The 23562-nt window shown below is 37.9% G+C and overlaps 1 protein-coding gene across 4 annotated transcripts in view; it reads left to right on the top strand.

Annotated features, from left to right (window-relative positions):
* The window catches only part of LOC136877428 (deubiquitinase OTUD6B), a 114231-nt gene extending 91149 nt beyond the window's left edge, over positions 1 to 23082 (top strand). For 3 of the 4 annotated variants that reach the window (XM_067151457.2, XM_067151455.2, XM_067151458.2), the window contains exon 6: positions 19568 to 23082. In XM_067151457.2, the coding sequence (XP_067007558.2) occupies positions 19568 to 19810 (243 nt within the window). In that variant the 3' untranslated portion in view covers positions 19811 to 23082. The remainder of the gene's footprint in view (positions 1 to 19567) is intronic. The other variant, XM_067151456.2, reaches the window with a different exon arrangement.
* The last annotated feature ends 480 nt before the right edge of the window (positions 23083 to 23562 follow it).

Genomic DNA, 23562 nt, shown 5'->3' with positions numbered 1-23562 from the left:
TGTATTACGAGTGCAAGCTTCGCCTCCATTCTATTTTGTATTATGGGCCAGTAACTTAACCTGATGTTTTATTTTCCTCATGTAAAGGCCGTGTAGGTTGGGTATCAAATACCCCTGTTTCACTATATGTGTGCCTTAAGGGCAGTTAGGAATGAAGGTTGTTGTAGCCTTTGATAGGCTTGTAAAATTGAGAGCGGGTCTGCTCTTTTCCTCTTAACTTGGTAATTAGGAGCAAGTGCTCCTCGTACTTAGGGGTTTTTCTGCCCTTTAGCTATTGTGGTGGTGAGCTGAGAGCTCAAAAATTAATCTTGGGGCTCTGTAAATTCTTAAATTGTTAACCTGCTACTTGGTACCTGTTACATCTTTGTTATTTGTTGTTATCTGTTGATTTTGAAAAGAAAATATAACCTTTGTTAAAGTTTTAAATTAACTTTAATTTCGTAAGTTGAGACCTATTCCCGCCCGCACCTTCTTTCACCTCTAACTACCACGGATAACTCCGTAACAATCTTAATTAACAACAAGTTTTATCTACCCGGACGAATTCCTAATTATTTCACTTACATAATTATCTTGTTTTATTGCTCACTTTATTCATTGCTGCTGAAAATGGAATACATTGTTATGATTCCCAATACTATTTATTTATTTCATGACATCACTCAACAAGCTTATATTATCACTAACAATTATTAAAAAACTAGCTTGGATAATCCTAACATTAAATCCTACACTCTGCACAAATTCACACACAACACAAAATAACAAATTCCCATCACATCGCTTCGTGCCATTTAAAAATAAGGCTGTACAACCCTCGAATAATGTCAGACAACATTACTACAATTCTCAAATTTAGACATCCCTGAAAATGGTTACCTCCAACATCATCGTCTCATTTCCGTCGCTTCAAAAATGAATTCAAATCTCTACTAAAACGAGTCTCTTCTAAAGAATGAAATCTGATTCCAAACATTTTACTGCACATGACAAATTCCAGTTACAGTTAGTTTCTGGTAGCGAGCTCTATCGATTAACAGGTGGCTCGAGTAACGGGACACTAGTCTCCCCTTCGTTATTTTGAAACGAAACACATGTGCTATTTAAACCTAAGAATTTCATTTTTGTCTGTATTGAACTGAGAATGGGTGATAGGAAAACTTAAAACGGTCCACCTTTTCAATACAAAAAGGTGAAAAGGTGGACCGTTTTAAGTTTTCCTATCACACATGTGCTAGTCGTGTTTTTAACTGAATAAATGAAACAACAAAACTCGATCTCGCTGGCAATTCACATAAAATATAATTCTTCACCCACATAGATTATGCGAAGAAATTTACTTTAAGACGTCACTCAAATATTCTTATTCATCACAGTCGTACGGTTCCACATGGAATCCCATCTCAATAAATTATGCAAAATAATTCCTCTGGTTTCCTACACTGAACATCCCGCCATCAACACTACACAATTTCAACAACCTGATTCTCAATCCTTCATTACCTCCCATTCTGCAAGACTTGAAACACTCGCTTAATACAAAATGTTGACACAACAATAATATGGAATATCTCTCTTGGGTGACCCACAATGATGTTACACAAACACTCTGTGACAACTAACCATCTCTCCCTGTATATCTGAGCTAAATGTTTCCACAACCAAAATTCACAATATTGACTTACAAAGAATTTTACTGTTATTTTCTTATCAGTTCTACACAGATTTCAACATACTTTGGAATAGCAATGCCTGTAACAAAATTTGATCAATCTCGCCTCATAACTTCCGTTCAGTAAAATTTACATCGCTTAACACAACAGTGTGCTTTCACGTCAGCTCTAACTGAATAACCATGGATTACGCTTACAGGAATTATGTCTTTACATCAAACAGAATGTTATGACAAATTTATATCTTAACCCCTTAACTGTCGCATGAGTATTGGGTTTGACGCCTTTAGGCGTTCTTGTACTTCTAAAATGTATTCTTTCGTAGGGTTAGCTTCCTATAGACGTCTGACTATTCTTAATCACTTCTGCCATCTACTATCGTAATTCAAAACAAATTCCATTCATATTACATGTGATTATTGCTGTCCTATTCATTTCTACCCGGTCTCAAGCCAGTTGGGTAGTTCGCACCTAGGCGCCAGTCCAACAGCTGTTTCGTGTTGCCTCGTACGGTCCACGCCAAATTCTTCGTAAATAATTTATTTATGTATATTTACATTGAAATAACTAAATTTGCTAGTTTTTGTCATTGTTGTTGTTACTACGATACAGTTGTTCTGCGAACTCCATTGTCCATGTTCTGATAACTTTTTGTAAATTGGTCTGTATATGATGGTAAACTGTTCTGTGTGACGTGATAATGGCTTGGTTAGGAAAGACGTTGAATTATCTGAGAATCTGCCGACCGGATGTAGGAATCACTCAAGAAAAGGTTGTGTTGTGTGCCTGTCAAACCAGAGGCGACGGGAAACTGTCTACTACTGTGAGGAATGTGACGTGGCAGTTTGCTTGCCCTTGCTTCTGTATTTACCACACTGTGCGCAATTTCTGAATGACCTATGAACCACAAAGTATGTAGAACCTATTGATGCATATCTGAAAACTTGAAAAATATCATCATAATCATGAAAGGAACACTTTTTAAATTCACTTTTGTATGAACACACTGTGTATATATTTACGGGTTTACAAGAAAAACGGTAATAACATAATGCTATTGAATTTCTACTATATCACTCATAATTTAAATAAATCAAGTTAAATATATTTTTCTGTTGAGTATTTACATCTACACCGGCCCGTGGTGTAGGGGTAGCTTCCCTGCCTTTTACCCGGAGGCCCCGGGTTTGATTCCCGGCCAGGTCAGGGATTTTTACCTAGACCTGAGGGCTGGTTCGAGGTCCACTCAGCCTACGTGATTAGAATTCAGGAGCTATCTGACGGTGAGATAGCAGCCCCGGTCTCGAAAGCCAAGAATAACGGCCGAGAGGATTCGTTGTGCTGACCACTCGACACCTCGTAATCTGCAGGCCTTCGGGCTGAGCAGCGGTCGCTTGGTAGGCCAAGGCCCTTCAAGGGCTGTAGTGCCATGGGGTTTGTTTTTGTTTTTTTGTATTTACATCTGCCACACGCTACTGTACCCATTCCAATAATAACCACTGGCTGGTTGACGTTATAAAACTATTCCCCAGTTAAGGGGTTAACTTCGACAAACCACAAATATAGAAAATAAATGTACGGAAATGATCTTTTCTTTAGACATTATATTCGTTTCTCAACCATCACATCTACTACTTCACACGCTAGTTTTGCGACTTTCCCGATTATCCAAGAAAATAAAACTAATGGCCTTTTGTCATATTTCTCTGACATTTTCACAAAATAAGAGGGTGACCAAAATGCATCACAGATACATACACAAGAAGAACATTGACATCCTGAAACAAACAAAAGCATTTTAACAAGGAGGTAATTCACTTACCTGTATTTCTCCTATCTTTACAGATTTACCAGCCTCTCAGTCATTTTATTTAGCCATCTCGACAGATGGTGGCTTTACAAACATATTTTACCTGTTATTTTATTCGCCTGAAAATAATGACATATACAAAAAATACCCGTAACATGTTATCTTCCTTGCACGGACCGAACACGTCTGTCAAACACCGACTCACACACGCAATACATTTAAGAGAAGTAGCATTTGCTCACAAATCACACCTACACGTTAAGACATAATGAAAGAAGGAAAAGGTGAAAATAATTAACATCTTAACACAGAGCCCATTCAGGAAGCAAACTTTTCTAAAACACTTCAGAAAAAGGGGCTCGTCCTGAACGAGAGTACAGTATGTTAAGAGGAAGCTGTACTACGAGAGGCAGACCCAGGGGAAAATTAAAATTTACATACTATGCAATTACAACCAGAGCCTCCATGGCTCAGACGGCAGCGTGTCGGCCTCTCACCAATGGATACCGTGGTTAAAATCCCGGTCACTCCATGTGAAATTTGTGCTGGACAAAGTGGAGGCGGGACAGGTTTTTCTCTGGGTACTCCGGTTTTCCCTGTCATCTTCCATTCTAGCAACACTCTCCCTTCTCATTTCATAGCATCTGTCATTCATTAATAAATCACTTTGGGAGTGGCAACTCCATTGTACTAACAGCCTATATCTGCTTCATTCATCATATCCCTGACCTAGTCAATGACTGGAAAACAGGTTGTAGGTTTTCACAATTACAACCAAAGAAAAGGGAAATTAAATTTTTCATTTAAAAAACAATTTACAAAACCAAAAGGAGAAAGGAAATGCCTCTAAAACCAAATGAATATGACTAGCCACGAGGGCTACGTCATGTGAAATTAAATTTGGCGAATGGGAGAAATCCTGGGCAAACTCCGAAGATAAAGAATATTAAATTAGAAACTACATTTGAAAGTTAAAGATCCGAAACAAGAATGGGATAGTGCTTGCCTTGGAGGGACGGGAGACCCATCAGATAGAGGAGACAACTTCTCCCTTCGCTGGTCAAAACAAGAAGACAGAGGGAACAAGCTTGACTCTGGTCAAGTGGCCAGCGGCCAGAAGTGGTAAAATCGTGAAACAACCAACCTGCATTTCTTACATTCGCCAATAGGAAATGTTTTTATTTTGGCCAATAAGGGCCCAGGTAAAACTGCTGACTAAATACCGAGTGTAGCTTAGAGAAATTTCCATTCTGATGCAACCGGAAATTCCTCAAAGCATCTTACCAGACCTGGCACGTGCAACTACACCGTGCCTCTCAAGTTATAAAGACAATCTCTTTACGTAAAAAATTATCTACACATAATAAAATAACTGAAAATAAACACCCTAAAATTATTAAAATGTTTCCCTTAAAACATACATACAATAAAAAACATTTTTTACTTAAAACTCACATTAAAAATATTTAGAGTCAATCTTGAGGGTAAAACTATTCATACCGGGCGAGTTGGCCGTGCTCGTAGAGGCGTGTGGCTGTGAGCTTGCATCCGGGAGATAGTAGGTTCGAATCCCACTGTCGGCAGCCCTGAAAATGGTTTTCCGTGGTTTCCCATTTTCACACCAGGCAAATGCTGGGGCTGTACCTTAATTAAGGCCACGGCCGCTTCCTTCCAACTCCTAGGCCTATCCTATCCCATCGTCGCCATAAGACCTATCTGTGTCGGTGCGACGTAAAGCCCCTAGAAAAAAAAAAAAAAAAAAAAAACTATTCACCCATTTTACCATCATTACATTCCTCCCCTTCCTTAAATCGAGCATAGCTGGATACAAGTAATTTTCTTACACTTTATTGGCAGTCATGTTTTCTGCGTTGAATATCCAAAAAATTAAAATGTCACTATATCAACTTTTATGTCCACTGAGAAATAACATAACAAAATATAACCCTGTGAAGAAAAAATATTGAATCTTGTGAAAATATATATATATATTTTTTTTTTTTTTTACCTTCATCTCTTATGTCCACTGTAAGGTATAATCAATAGGTTACGCAGATCGCATTCACTTTCTATAACAAGGCATCCACTGCTTTCTTCATGACAAAGTTTGACACGAGTAGATCTTGAATTAGTTTTTACTTTAGTTACATATTTGAAGTTGCTACAGTTGACCACTGGTTATCACTGACTATGTGATTTACAAAGACTTAATAACAATAAAAATCTTCCACCTTTTTGATACTTATTTTGCATTTTGGCAAATCAATTAATCATACACAGTACATGTTTCGTTCTTTTTTAGAACATCTTCAGCTGTTTACATTGCTTAGGTGATTCACTAAGTTTACCTTTTTAAGAACATTCTAATCAGGTACCTTATTTCTTCTTAAATACTATGTAAATTTAAAATAAATTAAATAAAATGAATTAAAACCAATGATGGCTGGTTGAATGGGGTAGTGAAATGAGAGGAAGATAGATCTACTTATAGTTAGCCTATTTTAAAAAAATTATTTCTATTCATTTGAACAGATGTAAAAATGTTTCCAGCACTTTTATCATTAAAATATTCTGCTTGTCTGCTAATAAATTTTTTTTGAAAAGATATGACTTCCAATTTGTCACTGTTCTTAATGTTACTATGTATTCACTTCATTTACTCCCTCCAAAGTGGCTGCTATTTGTTTTAAATTTACAAAATGACTCGTCCAGGAACCTTGAAGCTGATTGCTGTTTTGCTAATAATAAAGGAGCTTCCCCATATTTTAATGATGAAAGTGCTGGAAGTTGGTACAACATTGTGACAAGTGTTTCCCACGCTTGTATATAAACGTGCGCACGCCGCGCTGAGACACTCAGTCTTTGCTTGGCAGCCGTTGAGAATGGAGTTCCCGTTGGATGTTATTGCCAAGTGCGAAGTACGCGCAGTTATTCAGTTTTTGAACGCAAAAGGTTCTGAACCGATTGAAATACATCACCGACTGACGGAAGTGTATGGTGAGTTGTGCATGGATGTCAAAAATGTTTGTAAGTGGTGTAGAGAGTTTGCAGCCGGTTGGACTGAAATTCACGATGAACAAAGGAGTGGGAGACTGTCAATATCCGTTGAGACAGTCGTGAAGGTTGATCAAATCACGCGTGAAGATCAGCAGATCACCCTGGATGATCTCTGCACTTTGGTTCCTGAAGTTTCCCAAAACGCCGCTCACAGAATTTTAACGGAAAAGTTGAAATACCAGAAGGTGTGCGCAAGATGGGTGCCACGCATGCTGACTGAAGACTACATGCGGCAACAAGTTAATTCTTCTCGTACTGAGCTCGATAGCAGCAGTCGCTTAAGTGCGGCCAGTATCCAGTAATCGGGAGATAGAGGGTTCGAGCCCCACTGTTGGCAGCACTGAAGATGGTTTTCCGTGGTTTCCCATTTTCACACCAGGCAAATGCTGGGATTGTACCTTAATTAAGACCACAGCCGCTTCTTCCTTCCAATTCCTAAGGCTTTCCTATCCCATCGTCACCATAAAACCTATCTGTGTTGCTGCGACGTAAAGCAAATAGAAAAAAAAAAATTCTTCTTGCGCATTTCTTCAATGCTTTGCAGCCGAACAGGACAACTTTTTGGACTCAATTGTCACGGGTGACAAAACCTGGGCATTTCACCTTACACCTGAGACCAAGCAACAATCACACCAGTGGCGACACCCCTCTTTGCCAAAGCCGAGGAAATTCAAGCAAACACAGTCTGCTGGTAAAGTCATGACAGCTGTGTTTTGGGAGCGAAAAGAGGTATTGTTGGTCGACTTTATGCCTGCTGGGACCACAATTAACGCTTACAGGTACTGTGAGACCCTGAAAAAACTCAGACGGGCAATTGAGAACCAGAGAAGAGGACATAAACATTTTCCATGACAACACTCGCCCGCACATCGCCTGGCAAACCGTTGCTCTCCTGCAACAGTTTCAGTGGAACATCATCACCCACCCACCCTATAGTCCTGACTTGGTGCCCAGTAACTATCACTTGTTCCCTAAGTTGAAAGAACGTTTGGCTGGAAAGCGATTCAGGACCGACGACAAGGTGAAAGATGGGGTTCACAACTTCCTGAACAGCATGGCAGCAAGCTGGTATGACGTGGGTGTACAAAAACTTTCACAGCGTCTACAAAAATGCATCGACCAAAATGGTGATTATGTAGAAAAATAGCTAAATGTTTAAGCTGTAAAATGATCTAAACCATTGTAGAAACAAACAGGTCTATGTAATTATAAAAAAATAGGAGACCTTATTTTTGGGATTACCTCTCAAAACCTTATCAATTCCACCTGTTTTTGTAGTTTTCAACTTTTGTATCATACTGTAAATGTCATTGTTGTCATAGGTAAATTTTAATACTTCTTTAGTATTAGTCACCTCCTCTATCTGGATATTATCCTTGTAACTAACAATTATTATTAATAAGATATTAGAATCTTGGCACATTTTTAGCTTGTATTATGTAAATTACTTCAACCCCCTCCCCCCTTTTCACTGAAGATGGTTCAATCGAGTCGAAACATGTTTGAATTTGATTACTCCATCTAATAATGGAATTATACGATGTATTGAATTAGGAGGATACACCTAATTTAACCTTTGTAAAGTGACCAACAATCTTTACATACTGCTGACTGAATACTTCTGCCTTTTGAAGATCTTCGCATACACACTCCTCTTGTTCATGAATGATTCCTGGAATGTCCTTCTTGGAACCTGTTTCTGCCTTAAAGTACCTATACATACTCTTCTGTTTTTCACTAAAATTTGTATGACTGCCAATTATGCTTGCCATCATGTTATCCTTAGCTGACTTCTTTGCTAGATTCAATTTCCTAAGTTCCTTCAATTTCTCCATACTTCCACAGCCATTCTAACTCTATTTCTTTCCAACCTGCATCTCCTTCCTAGTCTTATGCCTGTTGCTCATGGTAACGTTTTCTGTCAAATTTATTGTACAATAATTTAATTTTATAAAATTCCTGTTGCTCATGGTCAAATTTGAGTTTTATAAAACTTTTCGTAAAATAGGACATATTCTATTCCGTAAAATTAATTTTATGAAACGAACCAATCAGCGAAACTGACATCACGATTATACTGGCGCTACGTTGTGAGAAGATTGTGAAGCTCAATTGTAAACAAACACTTCTTTCTAAAATGGCAGGATCCGGGTGGATTAAGGAAGCTGTTAGTGTTTTACTGGACGAATATCAGAAATATCCTTGTTTGTACGAAGTTGAAATGCCACTTTACCACAACAGAAATGCAAGAAGAGGGGCAGAAAACACAATTGCCGAATTCTTCTATGAATGCTGGTCTTCTAACCTCAACTAATTTTCGACCGAGGACAGCAATCCTCTACCTTCTTCTTTTCTTTTGATCCAACCCGAGTCCAGCATTTCCTGACATTTCTTTTCTTCTTTTTTATCACTGTACAGCATATAATTGCAGCTAAAGCAGGAAGTTTTGCTTTGTTTGTTGGAGCAATACTCTCAAACACACTGTAAGTTGAACAGCTGATTCTTGGTTTAAAAATTTATCGATAAATGGCAGCACATGCACATCCTAGTTCAGGAGTGAGTTCATAAATGGCCATCCTGATGCTTCAACGGATTTTATAAAATAATTTTACCGTTAGCAACACAACTTGTTTTCACCAAATTTTTATAAAATTAATTGTACAACAAATTTTACGAAACATTTTACCGTGAGCAATAGGCTTTACTTCTCTGTTAATATAGTGGATCTTTACCATTCCTTACCACTTTTAAAGGTACAAACCTATTTTCAATTCCTCAACAATTGCTTTAAACTCATCTCAGAGTCTATTTACATTTTTATTTACCGTTTTCCACCGATCATAGTTACTTTTTAAAAACTCCCTCATGCCTGTTTTATCAGCCAAATGGTACTGCCTATTAGTCCTAATTTTAATACTTTTCTTTCACATTTATTTTTAACTACCAAAAAACAGCTTCATGGTCACTAATACCATCTATTACTTCAGTTTTTCTATAGAGCTCATCTAGTTTTACCAGCACCACATGCAGAATATTCTTTCCTCTGGTTGGTTCCATCACTTTTTGAAATAGATGCCCTTCCCATATTAACTTATTTGCCATTTGTTGGTCATGCTTCCTCTCGTTTGCATTACCTTCCCAATTGACATTTGGTAAATTGAGATCATGTCAAAAACATATCAGATGTAAGGCTTTTCAGGCGTTTGCTCTATTAACCAGCATTTCGTCTTAGGTCTGAGACTAGACTCATCTGAATGGGATGTGTCAGACCCTACCCACTGACGCTTTGACATTTTTGACATGCTCTATTGGTGAAAAATATCTAATTCCCTCCATGGGAATTTAGAATTTTCCAAATTGAGATCATCCGCTACAATCACATTCCTTCCTTATCGTTTTCCAAATAGCTGATTATCTCATCAAATAATTCTGAATCAGCATCAGCGCTACCCTTTCCTGGTTGTACAAAGACATCAAGTTGCCTATTATCTTCAGAGATGAGCCTTACACCTAGAATTTCATGTTTGTCATCTTTAACTTTTTTGTAGCTTACAAATTCTTCTTTCACCAGAATAAATACTCCCCCTCCTATCATTCCTATCCTATATCTACGATACACACTCCAGTTCCGTGAGAAAATTTCTGGATCCATTATATCATTTCTCAGCCATGATTCAACTCCTATTACAACATCTGGTAAGAAGGGTTATAGGGATGGAGTATCCCTCCCTTCTACTTTCCTCAACATCTGCCTTAACTTAATTCCTGGATAACACTCTACCCTGGTTCCCTTTCCTCCACACAGTTTTCCCACTTGTCTAACAGTGGAATCCCCCATGACCAGAGCCTCATCCCTACCCATCTCATTTGATCTGCTCCCCTCATGGTCAATCCTATCTTTCCATTCATGTGATCCCCCAAGATTCCACACCAAACATTCACTCCCCATCGTACTTGATGGGCCGCCTGTTGCACCCAGTGAGGATTGTCCAGACTCCAATAGTGCATGTTGTGGGGATTGACGTTCCCATTATTGTGGAAGCGCTGTTCGCCCGAGAACAAGATATGCGATACGAATGCTGCATCATTGGCCAGCCTGCCTAATAGCCACCGACAGAACTCCATTTGAGCTTCGAAATCCCGCTCATGGAGCTCTTGGTGTAGCTCAAGATGGTTTGGGGGAAATTTATCTTCATGCAGTATTCGCCAGATGGACGCCTGGTTGGTGTTCACCTGTCGTGCAATCGCCCTTGTATTGATGTGTGGATTATTATGAGCTGCCTCCAGAACGTTCTCTTCTGTTTCACCCGATGTAACAGGCTTATCGTGGACTGGTGGCTGGTTGAAAATCACGCCTGTTGTCCTTAGGTGTCTTTCAACACTGCAGAATGTCGTAGCAGCCAAGTTGTCGTAGGTACGACATCGTGATTGGTGTAAAACCTTCAATTAGTATGGTTAATATATTTTAATTATAGTTCATTTAATGCTAAATGATCTTTTATTAAGTGTTAAACATGACTAGTATAGGGTTCCTCTAAATATGTAGTATAAAATTGTATAACCTCAAAAACGTATTGTTTAACCTCAAAATCTATATGGTCGAAAGCGGTAGAAAATTCCATAATGTTCGTATGTTAGACTTATTGTACTATAATTTGGTGTATATGAAGGGTTCTGGAAACTTACAGCAAGGTTTTATTATCCAGATACATGTAGAGACATTACGAATGTTGTAGATATTTCCATGTACATTTTTAAATATTGAAAGAACATTCGAGTACCCGTTCAACTAGCTGGTCGATCGATGTTTCGAGTGTGTTTCATTAGAATGTCGATCATTCTAGATGGTTGATCGAATAGTATAAATATCGAGCTGCCAAGTCAGCGAATCAGTCAGATCATTGGACTCGAGTGAGTGAGTGAGGCGGGGAATTCAAGAGAGAGTATGTTATAGTGCGCGTGTCAGTGTTGTTGATATCTGTACTTGTCAGAATCGACTTCAGGGTACTCTGCTATTGAGTGTTGTATATAGTGTCATTTGCTACTGTATAAAATTATGTATTGTGACGTACAGTGTAAATAAAGTAATTTATAAAAGGAAGTGAACGGGTTCTCGTGTGATATTTATTTACGTCAAATAAAATTGCATAGTAGAACGATAAATTGGTGACCGTGGACAGGACACTTCAAGACTCGCAATGAAGATCGAACAAATGAGCTTGGTGATGTTATGGAAAGCGCTGACATCCCGAGGTTTACCGACGGCTGGAAGCAAAGCGAACTTACAAGAGATGCTGCGCCAGGATTTGATAGACAACGGAGAGGACCCAGACAGTTTCGACTTCGAAGTCACCTCGGAGGAAGAAACCAACGACCGGGTAAACATTATGTTCGCACAGCTAACTGCTTGGATTCAGGCAGAGACCAAAAATGTCCAGGCACAGACTCAAGAAATAAAGTCCCAGACTCAAGAAATAAAGGCTTAGACCCAAGAAAAAAGGGCCCAGAGGCAAGGAATAAAGGACCACATCAAGTCGTTGGACAACGAAGTACGACCCTCAGTGGAGTCCGTAGTTCAAGGCCCAGCGGAAACAGCGAGTGCGCTGTGTGGAAGTACGACAGCTCTGGAGACACGGGTGAAGCCTGCAAGCAGTGATGGCGGCTACGGCGTCGTGAAGATGGCAACTCCACGGGACGACGGGATCATTGTAATGATGGTGGAGTCCGTAGTCCAAGGCCCAGCGGAAAAGCCGAGTGCCCTGTGTGAAAGCACGACAGCTCTGGAGACACGGGTGAAGCCCACAAGCAGTGATGGCGGCTCCGGCGTCGTGAAGATGACAACTCCACGGGACGATGGGATCATTGTGGCGACAAAAACCGACAAACGAGGTTGCCACGTAACCAGGACACTAATCCCGGCACAAAATCATATGCCGGTAGGAACGTTGAATTCAGCACCCTGGAAAAAGAGGAGACTCAACGGGACCAAGACCACGACGTGCGAGCCTCTCTCGTGCATCATACCAGTGGACTACGAAGACGCGAACGTCCTGGCAGAACACAAAGGCACGACCAAGGGGAAAGTCATTGGAGTGTCGACTGCCATGCGAGGACCTGCGGATCATTGCTACGGAGAACAGGGACACAGTCGGCCAAACCCAGCGGATCCCCCATGGGAAGGTGGTGGCCATCGATTGAACTATCTAGCTGCGATATGTGGACTTCAACAACGCCAACGAGAAGACAGTGTGATTGAGGTAGCCTAAGTGTAACTGAATAGCGAGGACTGAGAGAGATGTAGAAATAGATATAAGGACACCTAGATATAATTTAAGACCTAGAATAAGGAATGTACGAGGTAGATATTGAAGGTTTTAGGGAGGATAATTGTCGTAGGTACGACATCGTAATTGGTGAAAAACCTTCAATTAGTATGGTTAATATATTTTAATAATAGTTTATTTAATGCTAAATGATCTTTTATTAAGTGTTAAACATGACTAGTATAGGGTTCCTCTGTAAATATGTAGTATAAAATTGTATAACCTCAAAAACATATTGTTTAACCTCAAAATCTATATGGTCGAAAGCGGTAGAAAATTCCATAATGTTCGTATGTTAGACTTATTGTACTATAATTTGGTGTATATGAAGGGTTCTGGAAACTTACTGCAAGGTTTTATTATCCAGATACATGTAGAGACATTACGAATGTTGTAGATATTTCCATGTACATTTTTAAATATTGAAAGAACATTCGAGTACCCGTTCGACTAGCTGGTCGATCGATGTTTCGAGTGTGTTTCATTAGAATGTCGATCATTCTAGATGGTTGATCGAATAGTATAAATATCGAGCTGCCAAGTCAGCGAGTCACTCAGATCATTGGACTCGAGTGAGTGAGTGAGTGAGGCGGGGAATTCAAGAGAGAGTATGTTATAGTGCGCGTGTCAGTGTTGTTGATATCTGTACTTGTCAGAATCGACTTCAGGGTACTCTGCTATTGAGTGTTGTATATAGTGTCATTTGCTTCTGTGTAAAATTGTGTGTTGTGACGTACAGTGTAAATAAAATAATTTATAAAAGGAAGTGAACGGGTTCTCATGTGATATTTATTTACGTCAAATAAAATCACATAGTAGAACGATAAAGTGTCGCCTGTGGGGATACCGTTCCTGGTACAAAGGTAGTGCCTCGCACACTTTTGTCTTGCTTCCCCATAAATGAGGAGCATGTCAATATATTTCTCTGTAGAAAACATGCCGAATGACAGCAGAGATTATAGTACATTCAGGCCCTAATCAGCGGAGTATGCGCAGGGCAGGAGATGAATAACAGTATCATTCTACTGTTTGAATGTGGCAAACATGGGCCTGTGTTTACGTATTCAAACATTATACCAATTAAAAAATATTTGAACGATGCAGGTTTCGAACCGCCCCTGGCACATTCCGTCGATTACTAGGTGAACGCCTAACCACATCTGCTACTCTACACTGCTGGAAACACGCTGGTAGTACGACGAGAGCAGAGTACATACGCCATCTGGTTCGGTGTTTAAGACATTAATTACTGTACTGTTACCTAGTTTGATGCATTGATTCCCCTGGTCACAAGGCACGACACATTAACATAGTTATATGGTAAAAGGACGTTGCCACATGATTACAAGGCATCATGTTTTGTGAACGGATGATATAATATTTTGCCAGGGTTCAGAATCATGTGCAAAATGTGCTCACTGAACATTAGTACCACAAAGTATGCCTGCAGGGGAATAGCACTCCTATAACAATGTGCACGTTAGTTGTGCTGCAGCAAATAATATTGGGAGAGGCTACTGAATCACACTGTATACAATCACATGTCACAGTCAAGTGAGAGAGTGAACACACTTGGCATGAAACAGGAGCAGTGTTGTTCAGTTGTGACAATGAAGCTCTCCTCACACCAGTCAGTGAAATGTTAATTGTAGTACAGTATTAAAAACAGACTCTATAATCACAAGAAAATCCTACCTCTTAAACATATTTGGCTTTGATTTGTACAGTGCTCGATGTTAATAGACATGATTTTATTTTTGTATATTTCCACATTCAGAGAAAACTGACACATTACAAAGTTTAGTATTACAGTGTGCAAGCTACAGTTTCTTGAATGGAAATTACAGAATTGCCACTAGTAAAAGGAAAGTTCCTGTTATTCATGCAGTAAAACATAATAATACAGGGTCTTTATTTATGCTTGGCTGAGACTTTCTCGCTCGACCTTGGCCGCCAGTGACGGTTCACTTGCCGGCTACCGCACGTGCGTATGTATGGCAGAATACGGTGCTCAAAATCATTATCATGCATTTTACTCACCATGTTTACAGTTTATGCTCAAAAATCATCATGCATTTTACTGACCATTTTTACAGTTTATGCTGAAAATGTTCCCCATGCGCTGCCAAAATAATCGGCATCTCCTAATGAAGTTTTTGGTAACTCTACCAAGTTCTTCAGCACTGATGGATGCAATTGCAACTCTTATATTGTCTTTAAGTTCATCTAGTGTGTGAGCATTGTTCCCATAAACTACACTTTTTAACATTCCCCACAAATAAAAATCACATGCCGTTAAATCTGGGATACGAGGGGGCCACAGATTTTTACTTATGACCCTCGTAGCATTCAAGCACGCTTCAGTAAGGAGATAACGACCTTTACATCTATTTTTATTGTTTACTGAACCTGTAGGTTTGAATCTCTTGGCCAGTTGTTTTATTGTCTGATTGATAGGAATGGGTCTCCCTGGAAATTTCGCTCAAAACTTTTGTCTTGTCCTAGCGCACAATTTTCTGCACTTAATGTAAGTATTGTGCAGATATACACATTCACGTAACGAATATATCACATACATTACAGCACTATACACAATCACAATAAAACACTATACAATACGACATACAGTACACAGTAGCGTCATTGAACACCCTACTATCTCGGAGCTCAGCTCTTAGCAACTGCAGAAGTGCCGGAAAACGCGCGCACCAGCGGCCGGTAGCGGCCTGTTATCGGTGACCAAGTTTGAGCGGTAAAGACCTTGCCAAGCATAAATAAAGACTCTGTATATTATACTTCAAGTTTAATGCTTGATTTTGCACAGTGTTGTAATGCTATGTGACATTTCCTGCTCAGTGAGTTTCTGAAAATAGTATTTAATACTTATCATCAGATGTCTGTTGATAACAAATAACTGCTAAATAGCAAGTGAGTTTCATCACTGGGAAAGACACTGTACAAAGTACAAGAACACTAAAAATGCAGAAACAAGTAGATATACAGTTTGTCTTGAAATAAATAATTTTAACTAAAAAATATTTTTCCCTGAAGATGGTTTTCTGTACCTTCCCAAGCATAGTCCTTTCCCATCCTTCTCTTGCCAAAAACCTCTGATGTCTTAGAGCAATGTTAAACCAGAAAAAAAAAATAAATAAATAAATAAATAAATAAATAAATAAATAAATTAGATGAACATTTGCTGTTCATTGACCTTCATGACCTGTGATGTAATAACAGCGTTGCTGTCGCAGGAAGCGCACACTGATTGCTCGCTCGCCTGCTCACCTGCCCACGTATATGATGTATGCTCACAGGTCGAAAAGGCCAGCATGAGCACTTCTGGAATAATATCATCCACAGAAAGCATAATATGTGATTCCAGTTCATTACTCATAACTAGGGTTCGGAAGTTTAAGACCTAAAGAAGTACAAAATATGCAAGCAAATATGCTCCAAAAACTATAACATATGACCTAAAAAACTATAAAATATGATATGAATTTTTGGGATAGGTAGAATATCACTAACATACAGTAAAAGTCTTATGTGCCAAAACGTGATCAGCGATAATACACCAGACACATTTAATCATACAAACTGACAGAGAGCTACAGTACATTAAAATTTTCATCATTCATTATCATAGCCTTGGGATGCACTTCTTGCTCGGTTTTCCTAAAAGAAAACAGAAAAACACCCAAAGTATTAGCATGCTTTATGATATCTGTCGGTGTAAGTTAGAAGACACTGCCTAACAGAAGGTTTATTGAGTTCATAATCGTACATACCTCTTAATCTTCTTCTTTGCCACCATTGCACATCACGACTATGTGCATTCTCAGGCTGTCGAAAAGAAATCTCCTTGGAAGGTCGCTCAGTATTTTTTTGTACTGGGAGAAGCTCCTTTCTACGTCACATAATGTCACAGGAACGTATTTAAACATAGTCAGTTCACTGCTGCTTAGCTGTTGGTCGTTTTCGCCTAAACCAGATCCATTACCCTCTAAAACGGCACCAATTCTGCACGTTATTGCGTATCCTTCATTTGCACTCAGCACCATACTAAGTTTGTTCTTACCCGTAACTGACACTGTACCTCTTGCTTGTTTTACTTTGGATACCATGTCCTTTACTATTCCCAAACTCTCACATAATTCTAAACCAACAGTTTCTAGGCGAGAGATAGTTTTCGATAGATCTCTATAATTTGAAGAAATATATGCTAATTGTCCCGACAAATCATTGGAAAACAGTTCCTGTGCAATTGTTATTGATGTTGCCTCACTACTGTCAAAAGTAGAAACAATTTCTTGCACAGTTTCGTAGTATTCACAGTAGTAGTCTACTGCATTAAGCCACGTTCCCCATCGGGTGAGCACTGGCTGAGGAGGAAGAGGAAGCGAAGGCGCGTGATCTTTGAATTTTGCCACCCTCAGTGGAGCCTTCATAAATATTTTCTTGACGTTTGATATTAACCGGCCAACATTAGAAAAATTCTGCCATATTTCTTCAACAACACTGTGCAATCCATGAGCAAGACACGTTAAATGGACCATTTTTGGGTAAAGTACCTTAAGTTCCCTTACTGCTTTCACCATGTATGGTGCAGCATCGGTTAGTAACAGCAAAATTCATTCTCGCTTAACTTCACCATCCCACAAAAGCTTCATGGCATTGTCAAAAAGTATTGCAATTGTGGAATGGTTAGATGCATCTAGAACCTCCGAATGAAGTAAATATACATCGCCCGGACGATCCACGAGAAGCGTGCCAATTATAACATTCGCAACATACCTACCACAAACATCCGTAGTTTCATCAACGGATATCCAGACGCTATTGTTGCCTACACTAATTATAATTTTTTGAAGTGTATCTTCATAACAGGAGGCCAAATAACTTTTTCGTAATGTTGCCTCGTCCAGGATCGACTGTGTTGTGTATTTGGTTAAGAATTTTCAGAAGTGTTCGTTGTTCATTTTGTTAAGTGGAATATTGGTAGATACCACCATTTCGTACAGGTCTTTTGAGAAGTCAGAAAGTTTGGTTGACAAAGATTTCGCTGTATCAAACAAAAGAGCCTGCCTGCTCTGTTCAGAAGACTTTCGATTCGCGCAGCTTTTATGCTTAGCCGTTGCACGCTTTACAAAAAAGAATTGTTCTGTCAGTACTGAATGTCTCTTCACCAAACTCTTTCACATACTTTCTTAACTTTACAGCTTCACTACACTTCACTTTCAGCATGATGGGGTTCACTGCAGTACCACAAGTGTGACCAATATGTTGAAATCTGTTGGTAGTGAAAGAGCAAGGGAGCTTTAACTCGACCCTGCAAGGAAGAACTGGGCAAAATATAACATGGCATTTCCTTGTTTGCTAATTGTTTCTGAGCTAAATATATCTACTGGAGTGACACCCTATTGAAAGTTAGAAACACACTTTGTTCCGTGACCTCACGCGTACAGTGTCGCAATCTAACTTGTCCAGAAAGATGTGCTAAAAGACACCCATAGAGGAGCACCTTCTTGGAATCAGGTCTTCTAAACCTGCTACCTGCCTGTTCCGGGAAAAGAAAGAAAAATATATCTACTACACTATTCGGAAATCCTGTGTTTGAAACTCAACGCAGATAACACGTACCTTGTTAACGACGCCTCATTTTAAACAAAAATGCTGAAATTATAACCAAATATGACCTTATAGACCTATCATTAAAATGAGCAAAATATGACCAAAACAATAAAAATGGCCGAAATATGCAGTTATAGGCAACATCAAATTGCTTTAAACGTGGTTAAGGACCTGTCATTCAAACGTATTTTTCAGATTTCGGGTAAAATGAGCTAAGGAAAAAAATATGATGTTTCCTTAACATCTGAACCTTACCCATAACATTTTAGATAAGAAAATATTAGAGGTTCTATAACAGCTACCATCTGTTATACATATTAATGATGGAGAACATTTACATTATTCAATTTATGATCACACCAGAGGTGATGCAGGCTGTTTGTTTCATTTCACTCAATCTTTCATAGGAGATTCTAGAAATTTGCTGCCCCCTAAAACCTGCCACTCTTGAAATATGGCCCAGAATACAGACCGTGTTTATATACAGTATAAGTCCGGTATAGCGAGTACGGCATATAACGAGAACCCCGTTATAACGGCAATATTTTGCTGTCCTTTCAAAATTTCTATTTTAAATTGTGTATTATCCTTTGGTTACAGCGAGAGCCCTATCATTGATCCATCCATTAATACAAGCAATTAAGCGCACACGATTTTATTCCGTTATCAGTATTTATGCACCTCAGCGATTATGTTGCATGTGTTCAATTACCTTCGGTATCGGTTCCTCGATATGTCCACTAGCTAGTTCTCTCGTTGACATTCAAATGTGATGTCGGAGTTTGTTTTATTTCACTCGATCTTTCATAGGAGATTCTAGAAATTTGCTGCCCCCTAAAACCTGCCACCCTTGAAATATGGCCCAGAATACAGACCCTGTTTAGATACAGTAGCATTGATCTAGAGATGGTACAAAAATTACAAAGAGAACATATTGACCAATTCTCTTGTGTTTGAATTTTTGTATTCCTTTGGTGGTTCGAAAAAGAATTTTTGCTCTTAATATTTACCTACTTGTATTGTCTTTGTCTTTAATATTGTTTTATATTCACATGATTCTTTCATTTTTCTAGCTACGAGCTCTTTCTCATGCAATAAAATGTCCAATAGAGGTTATTCAAGCAGTTGGTCCCTCTATCATTATTGGTGAAGAATATCCAGGAAAAAGGATTACTATTACTTACCATAGACACATGTATGGTCTGGGAGAACATTATAATTCTGTTAAACCATATGAAGAGCCTTCACAAGAAGAGGAAATAGTTACTAACTCTGAAGAAATAGAGAGACATGATCAAATTACTGAGAGTAAATGATGACTGGTAACTATAGAACTGTAACTATAGAATGGCCATGCAATATATTTTTGTTACTTTTATTTTAAGTTTGCTACTTTTCAATAAAATTTAAATGCAGAAATGTCTAGGAAGCTAAACTAAGAAGTGTTCCATATATTTCAAAGTATATTGAGTGAAATGTTTGTTGTGGAGAGAGGTCAAACTGAAATCTGACAATCCTGATCTAATAACAAATGTTTACAAGCTGTATAGACCATATATGATTGACTTTTTATGTGGAGCACTTCAGCCAAATACAAGATATGTGTTAGTATAAGACCACATACTCAAAGTAAGTATACCATAAGTTTGAAAAGAACCATGTACATTAGGTACAGAAAGTACCCACCCAGATTCAGGATTAGGACAACATCCTTTTACCATTCCTCAAGTATTGCTTTCGTTGGTTGCATTATGTGAATAAACAACTATGCAGAATTTTATTTCATTTGTGCTAAAATGAATGAGTTTTAACTAACAGCTATGTGGCTCAACTGCTCAGCATTAAGAAAGATTCATTAAACTTTCAGGCAGCTAGTGTGCCTTTAGTTGTAAGCTTCCGTTGTTATTAATGATTCAGGCTATTCAGTTGTGACAGGTCTGAAATCCTTGAACAAAATGGTTGAACATCAGTACCTGATGGTTCATTAGTACTTCATTTTTTTTTTTTTTTTGGCCATGTTTTACCAGTTTCTGATTTTCTTTAGTATTTTCCTAGTTTTGGTAGTATTTGAAGAAAGTGGCTGTCAGGTAAAGGTCGTCAAAGGAGTAGGAAAGAAGAATGTTGCTTATAATAGCCAATAAATTATTTTGAGTCAAATTTTGTGAAAAGGGTTGAGAATGATGAGTCCCCAAGTTTCAAGTGTTATTTTTGCTTATTTCATGTCGTGAATGAAAAGAACTTTGATTCACAACAACACTCAAATACAGTCTGTTGAAACATGCATTTCTTGCAGATAAATTTGACTTCCCTACTCATGTTAACCATCAAAGGTTTTTATATCCTCTTGTGGTATTAAAGCATTTAAGAAACAGCAGCTTGTGAATAAGAATGAATCTTTTATAGAAGCTGTAATCATCTTTCTCGCTCTTTGTTCATATGATTTATAACTTCTAATTCTCTCTTCACTTTACTGTCATGTCATGACTAGCATATATTGTCATATTCAGGATTCTGTATCAGAAAACTGATGTAATGAATCTCCAACATTTTTCTGATTGCAGGGTTTTGAGATTTATATATCTGCCTAATAATTGTGGTTTACTGTATTTTTCAGTTAAAATCAAGTATAGCAATGAGAAAATAATTAGAGTTTGCGTGGAAGGAATCATTTAAAAAAAGGGACAATGCTTAGAAAATGCATGAAGTTGTTATTTATATGTTTGTTGAATTGGTTAAGATTACATTTTTCATATAAACCATGTTTATTTTTTCAATTAGCACATTTTGGTGTCCTGTTCTTTTTTTAATGAATGCATTAATATTTATTTTTGAAGAAAATAAATGTTTTGAGTATTGTTTTCCTTTTTGAACATTAAAAAAGGAAATTAGATCACCATTCACATATTTCCTTTCTTACATATAGTTCTGTTAGTGCTTAATAATTAGTACTGTTGGTTTGTGATTCTTGGAAGCATTGTGTGGTTAAGAACTAAAATGATTGTTTTTACAGAATTATATGCCAATATTGAAATACAAATATATATATATATATACACACATTTACAAGGATTGTATTTCGTTTAAGATTTCAAACTGAGACAGTAAAACTTGTTAGCTTTAAATAAGCTGTAAATTGGAAACGGTAGGAAACTATACTAATTACATTGGGATTCTCCAGTTTCATTATACTGAGCAGCATCTGTGATAATCACTTATAATGTATTATATAGTTTTCTCAAGAAATAAGTATGACTAGTCATATGGGAAGAAATACATTGCACTTATTGTGTGAAATGTCTCTGGACATTATGAATTATGAAATGAAACAGGGAACACATGTTCAAAGATCAGTGTGGAAAAAATTCTGGAGATTGTAAGAGTGAGCTAAATGATAAATTTTATTTTCAGAAAATAGGAAGGCATCTTTGTAACTTGTAGTTCATATAAATAATTTCAGAGAGAAGTGTATTATATCAAATCTGTCTAATTGACATTTATGTATCATATATAATTATGTTTATTTTATCACACATGTATATTAGACAGGTTTCCTTGGCCCACCTTGTATAAAAAACATAATGAACTACCGAAATAGAATAAAATAAAAGTGAAGTGTACTTAAATTGTTGTGGTACTGATGGCCTGGGTGTTCACTCTCTCTGGTCCGTTTGGGTTAGTGGAATACAATATCCCATCTGCACAATCTCATAGTATCGGTGCTGAGAGAATTGTTGGATGCGCTTTTGAATGGTTGGCTGTTGAGAGTGCTCCTGCATTATTGTAGTGATAAAGTAGTTAAAACCTATTGAAATTGTTTAATTTTGTGTGTGTGTGATCCATTTAGTCCTGTTTATATATTGCAATTTAGTGCTTGTTGGTAGAAGTTGGGAGTGGTGATATTTATTTGAATTTTATATCAAGTAGTTCATTTGGTGTTCGGTAGATTATGTTTTCTAGGTTAAGTAGACTAGCTAGGTGCACTTAGTTTCAAATTTTGGTTTAGGAAATAATTTAGGTAATAATATTAACTTTTTAAGGAGCCTCCGTGGCTCAGACGGCAGCGCGTCGACCTCTTACCGCTGGATACCGTGGTTCAAATCCCGGTCACTCCATGTGAGATTTGTGCTGGACAAAGCGGAGGCGGGACAGGTTTTTCTCCGGGTACTCCAGTTTTCCCTGTCATCTTTCATTCCAGCAACACTCTCCATTATCATTTCATTGCATCTATCAGTCATTAATAATCACTTTGGGAGTGGCGACCCCATTGTAATACTAGCCTATATATGTTTCATTCATTACATTCCTGACCTGGTCTAAGACTGGAAAACAGGTTGTAGGTTTTCATTTTCATTAACTTTTTAAATTCTTTTTTTAAATATCTGTAGGTTACACAAGTATGAAGGATGAGAGTTTTCCACCTAATCAATACTTCATTATACAAAGTGCCTAATAATTTTAATTACATTAAAACACAGTACCGGTTTTGACCTGTTAAATAGGTTATTGTCAGCTGTTGATAAACCTGCTAATTCAATAGCAACTGTACAGAATAAAACATTAGTAAGATAAACAAGAATGCCACTATTCTAATAAAATGTAATGCTTAATGTCTAAATATATATGTTGCTATTGAATAAGCAGGTTCATCAACAGCTGACTATGACCTATTTAACAGGTTAAAACCGGGTCTGTGTTTTAATGTAATTTAAATTATTAGACACTTTGTATAATAAAGTATTGATTAAGTGGAAAACTCTTGATCTTCATACTTGTGTGGTCAAACTATCAGTATGGACAATGAAGCTGATAGATTATAGTAATTGTACCGGGAGGTACACCTCAACCCCGCACATTTAAAAGAAGCACCTTAAGGAACGCTATCTATCAGACAAATATTGAAACAGCCAATGCATAAATTTGGGACATTAATCAGAAGATGTCACTACTGAATAACTGAGTAATATGTTATTTTAAAGTTTCTTAAACTGATTGGATTTATTTGTTTTGTTTCGGTGTACATCAAGAAGTTTGAACTTTTTTCATAGATGTCTCTGCACTCTGGTGCAAG

The sequence above is a fragment of the Anabrus simplex genome, chromosome 7 (genome assembly GCF_040414725.1).
Source record: "Anabrus simplex isolate iqAnaSimp1 chromosome 7, ASM4041472v1, whole genome shotgun sequence".
Lineage (NCBI taxonomy): Eukaryota > Metazoa > Arthropoda > Insecta > Orthoptera > Tettigoniidae > Anabrus > Anabrus simplex.
The sequence above is the reverse complement of the archived record's forward strand: the minus strand, read 5'-3'. Positions and strand labels throughout refer to the sequence as shown.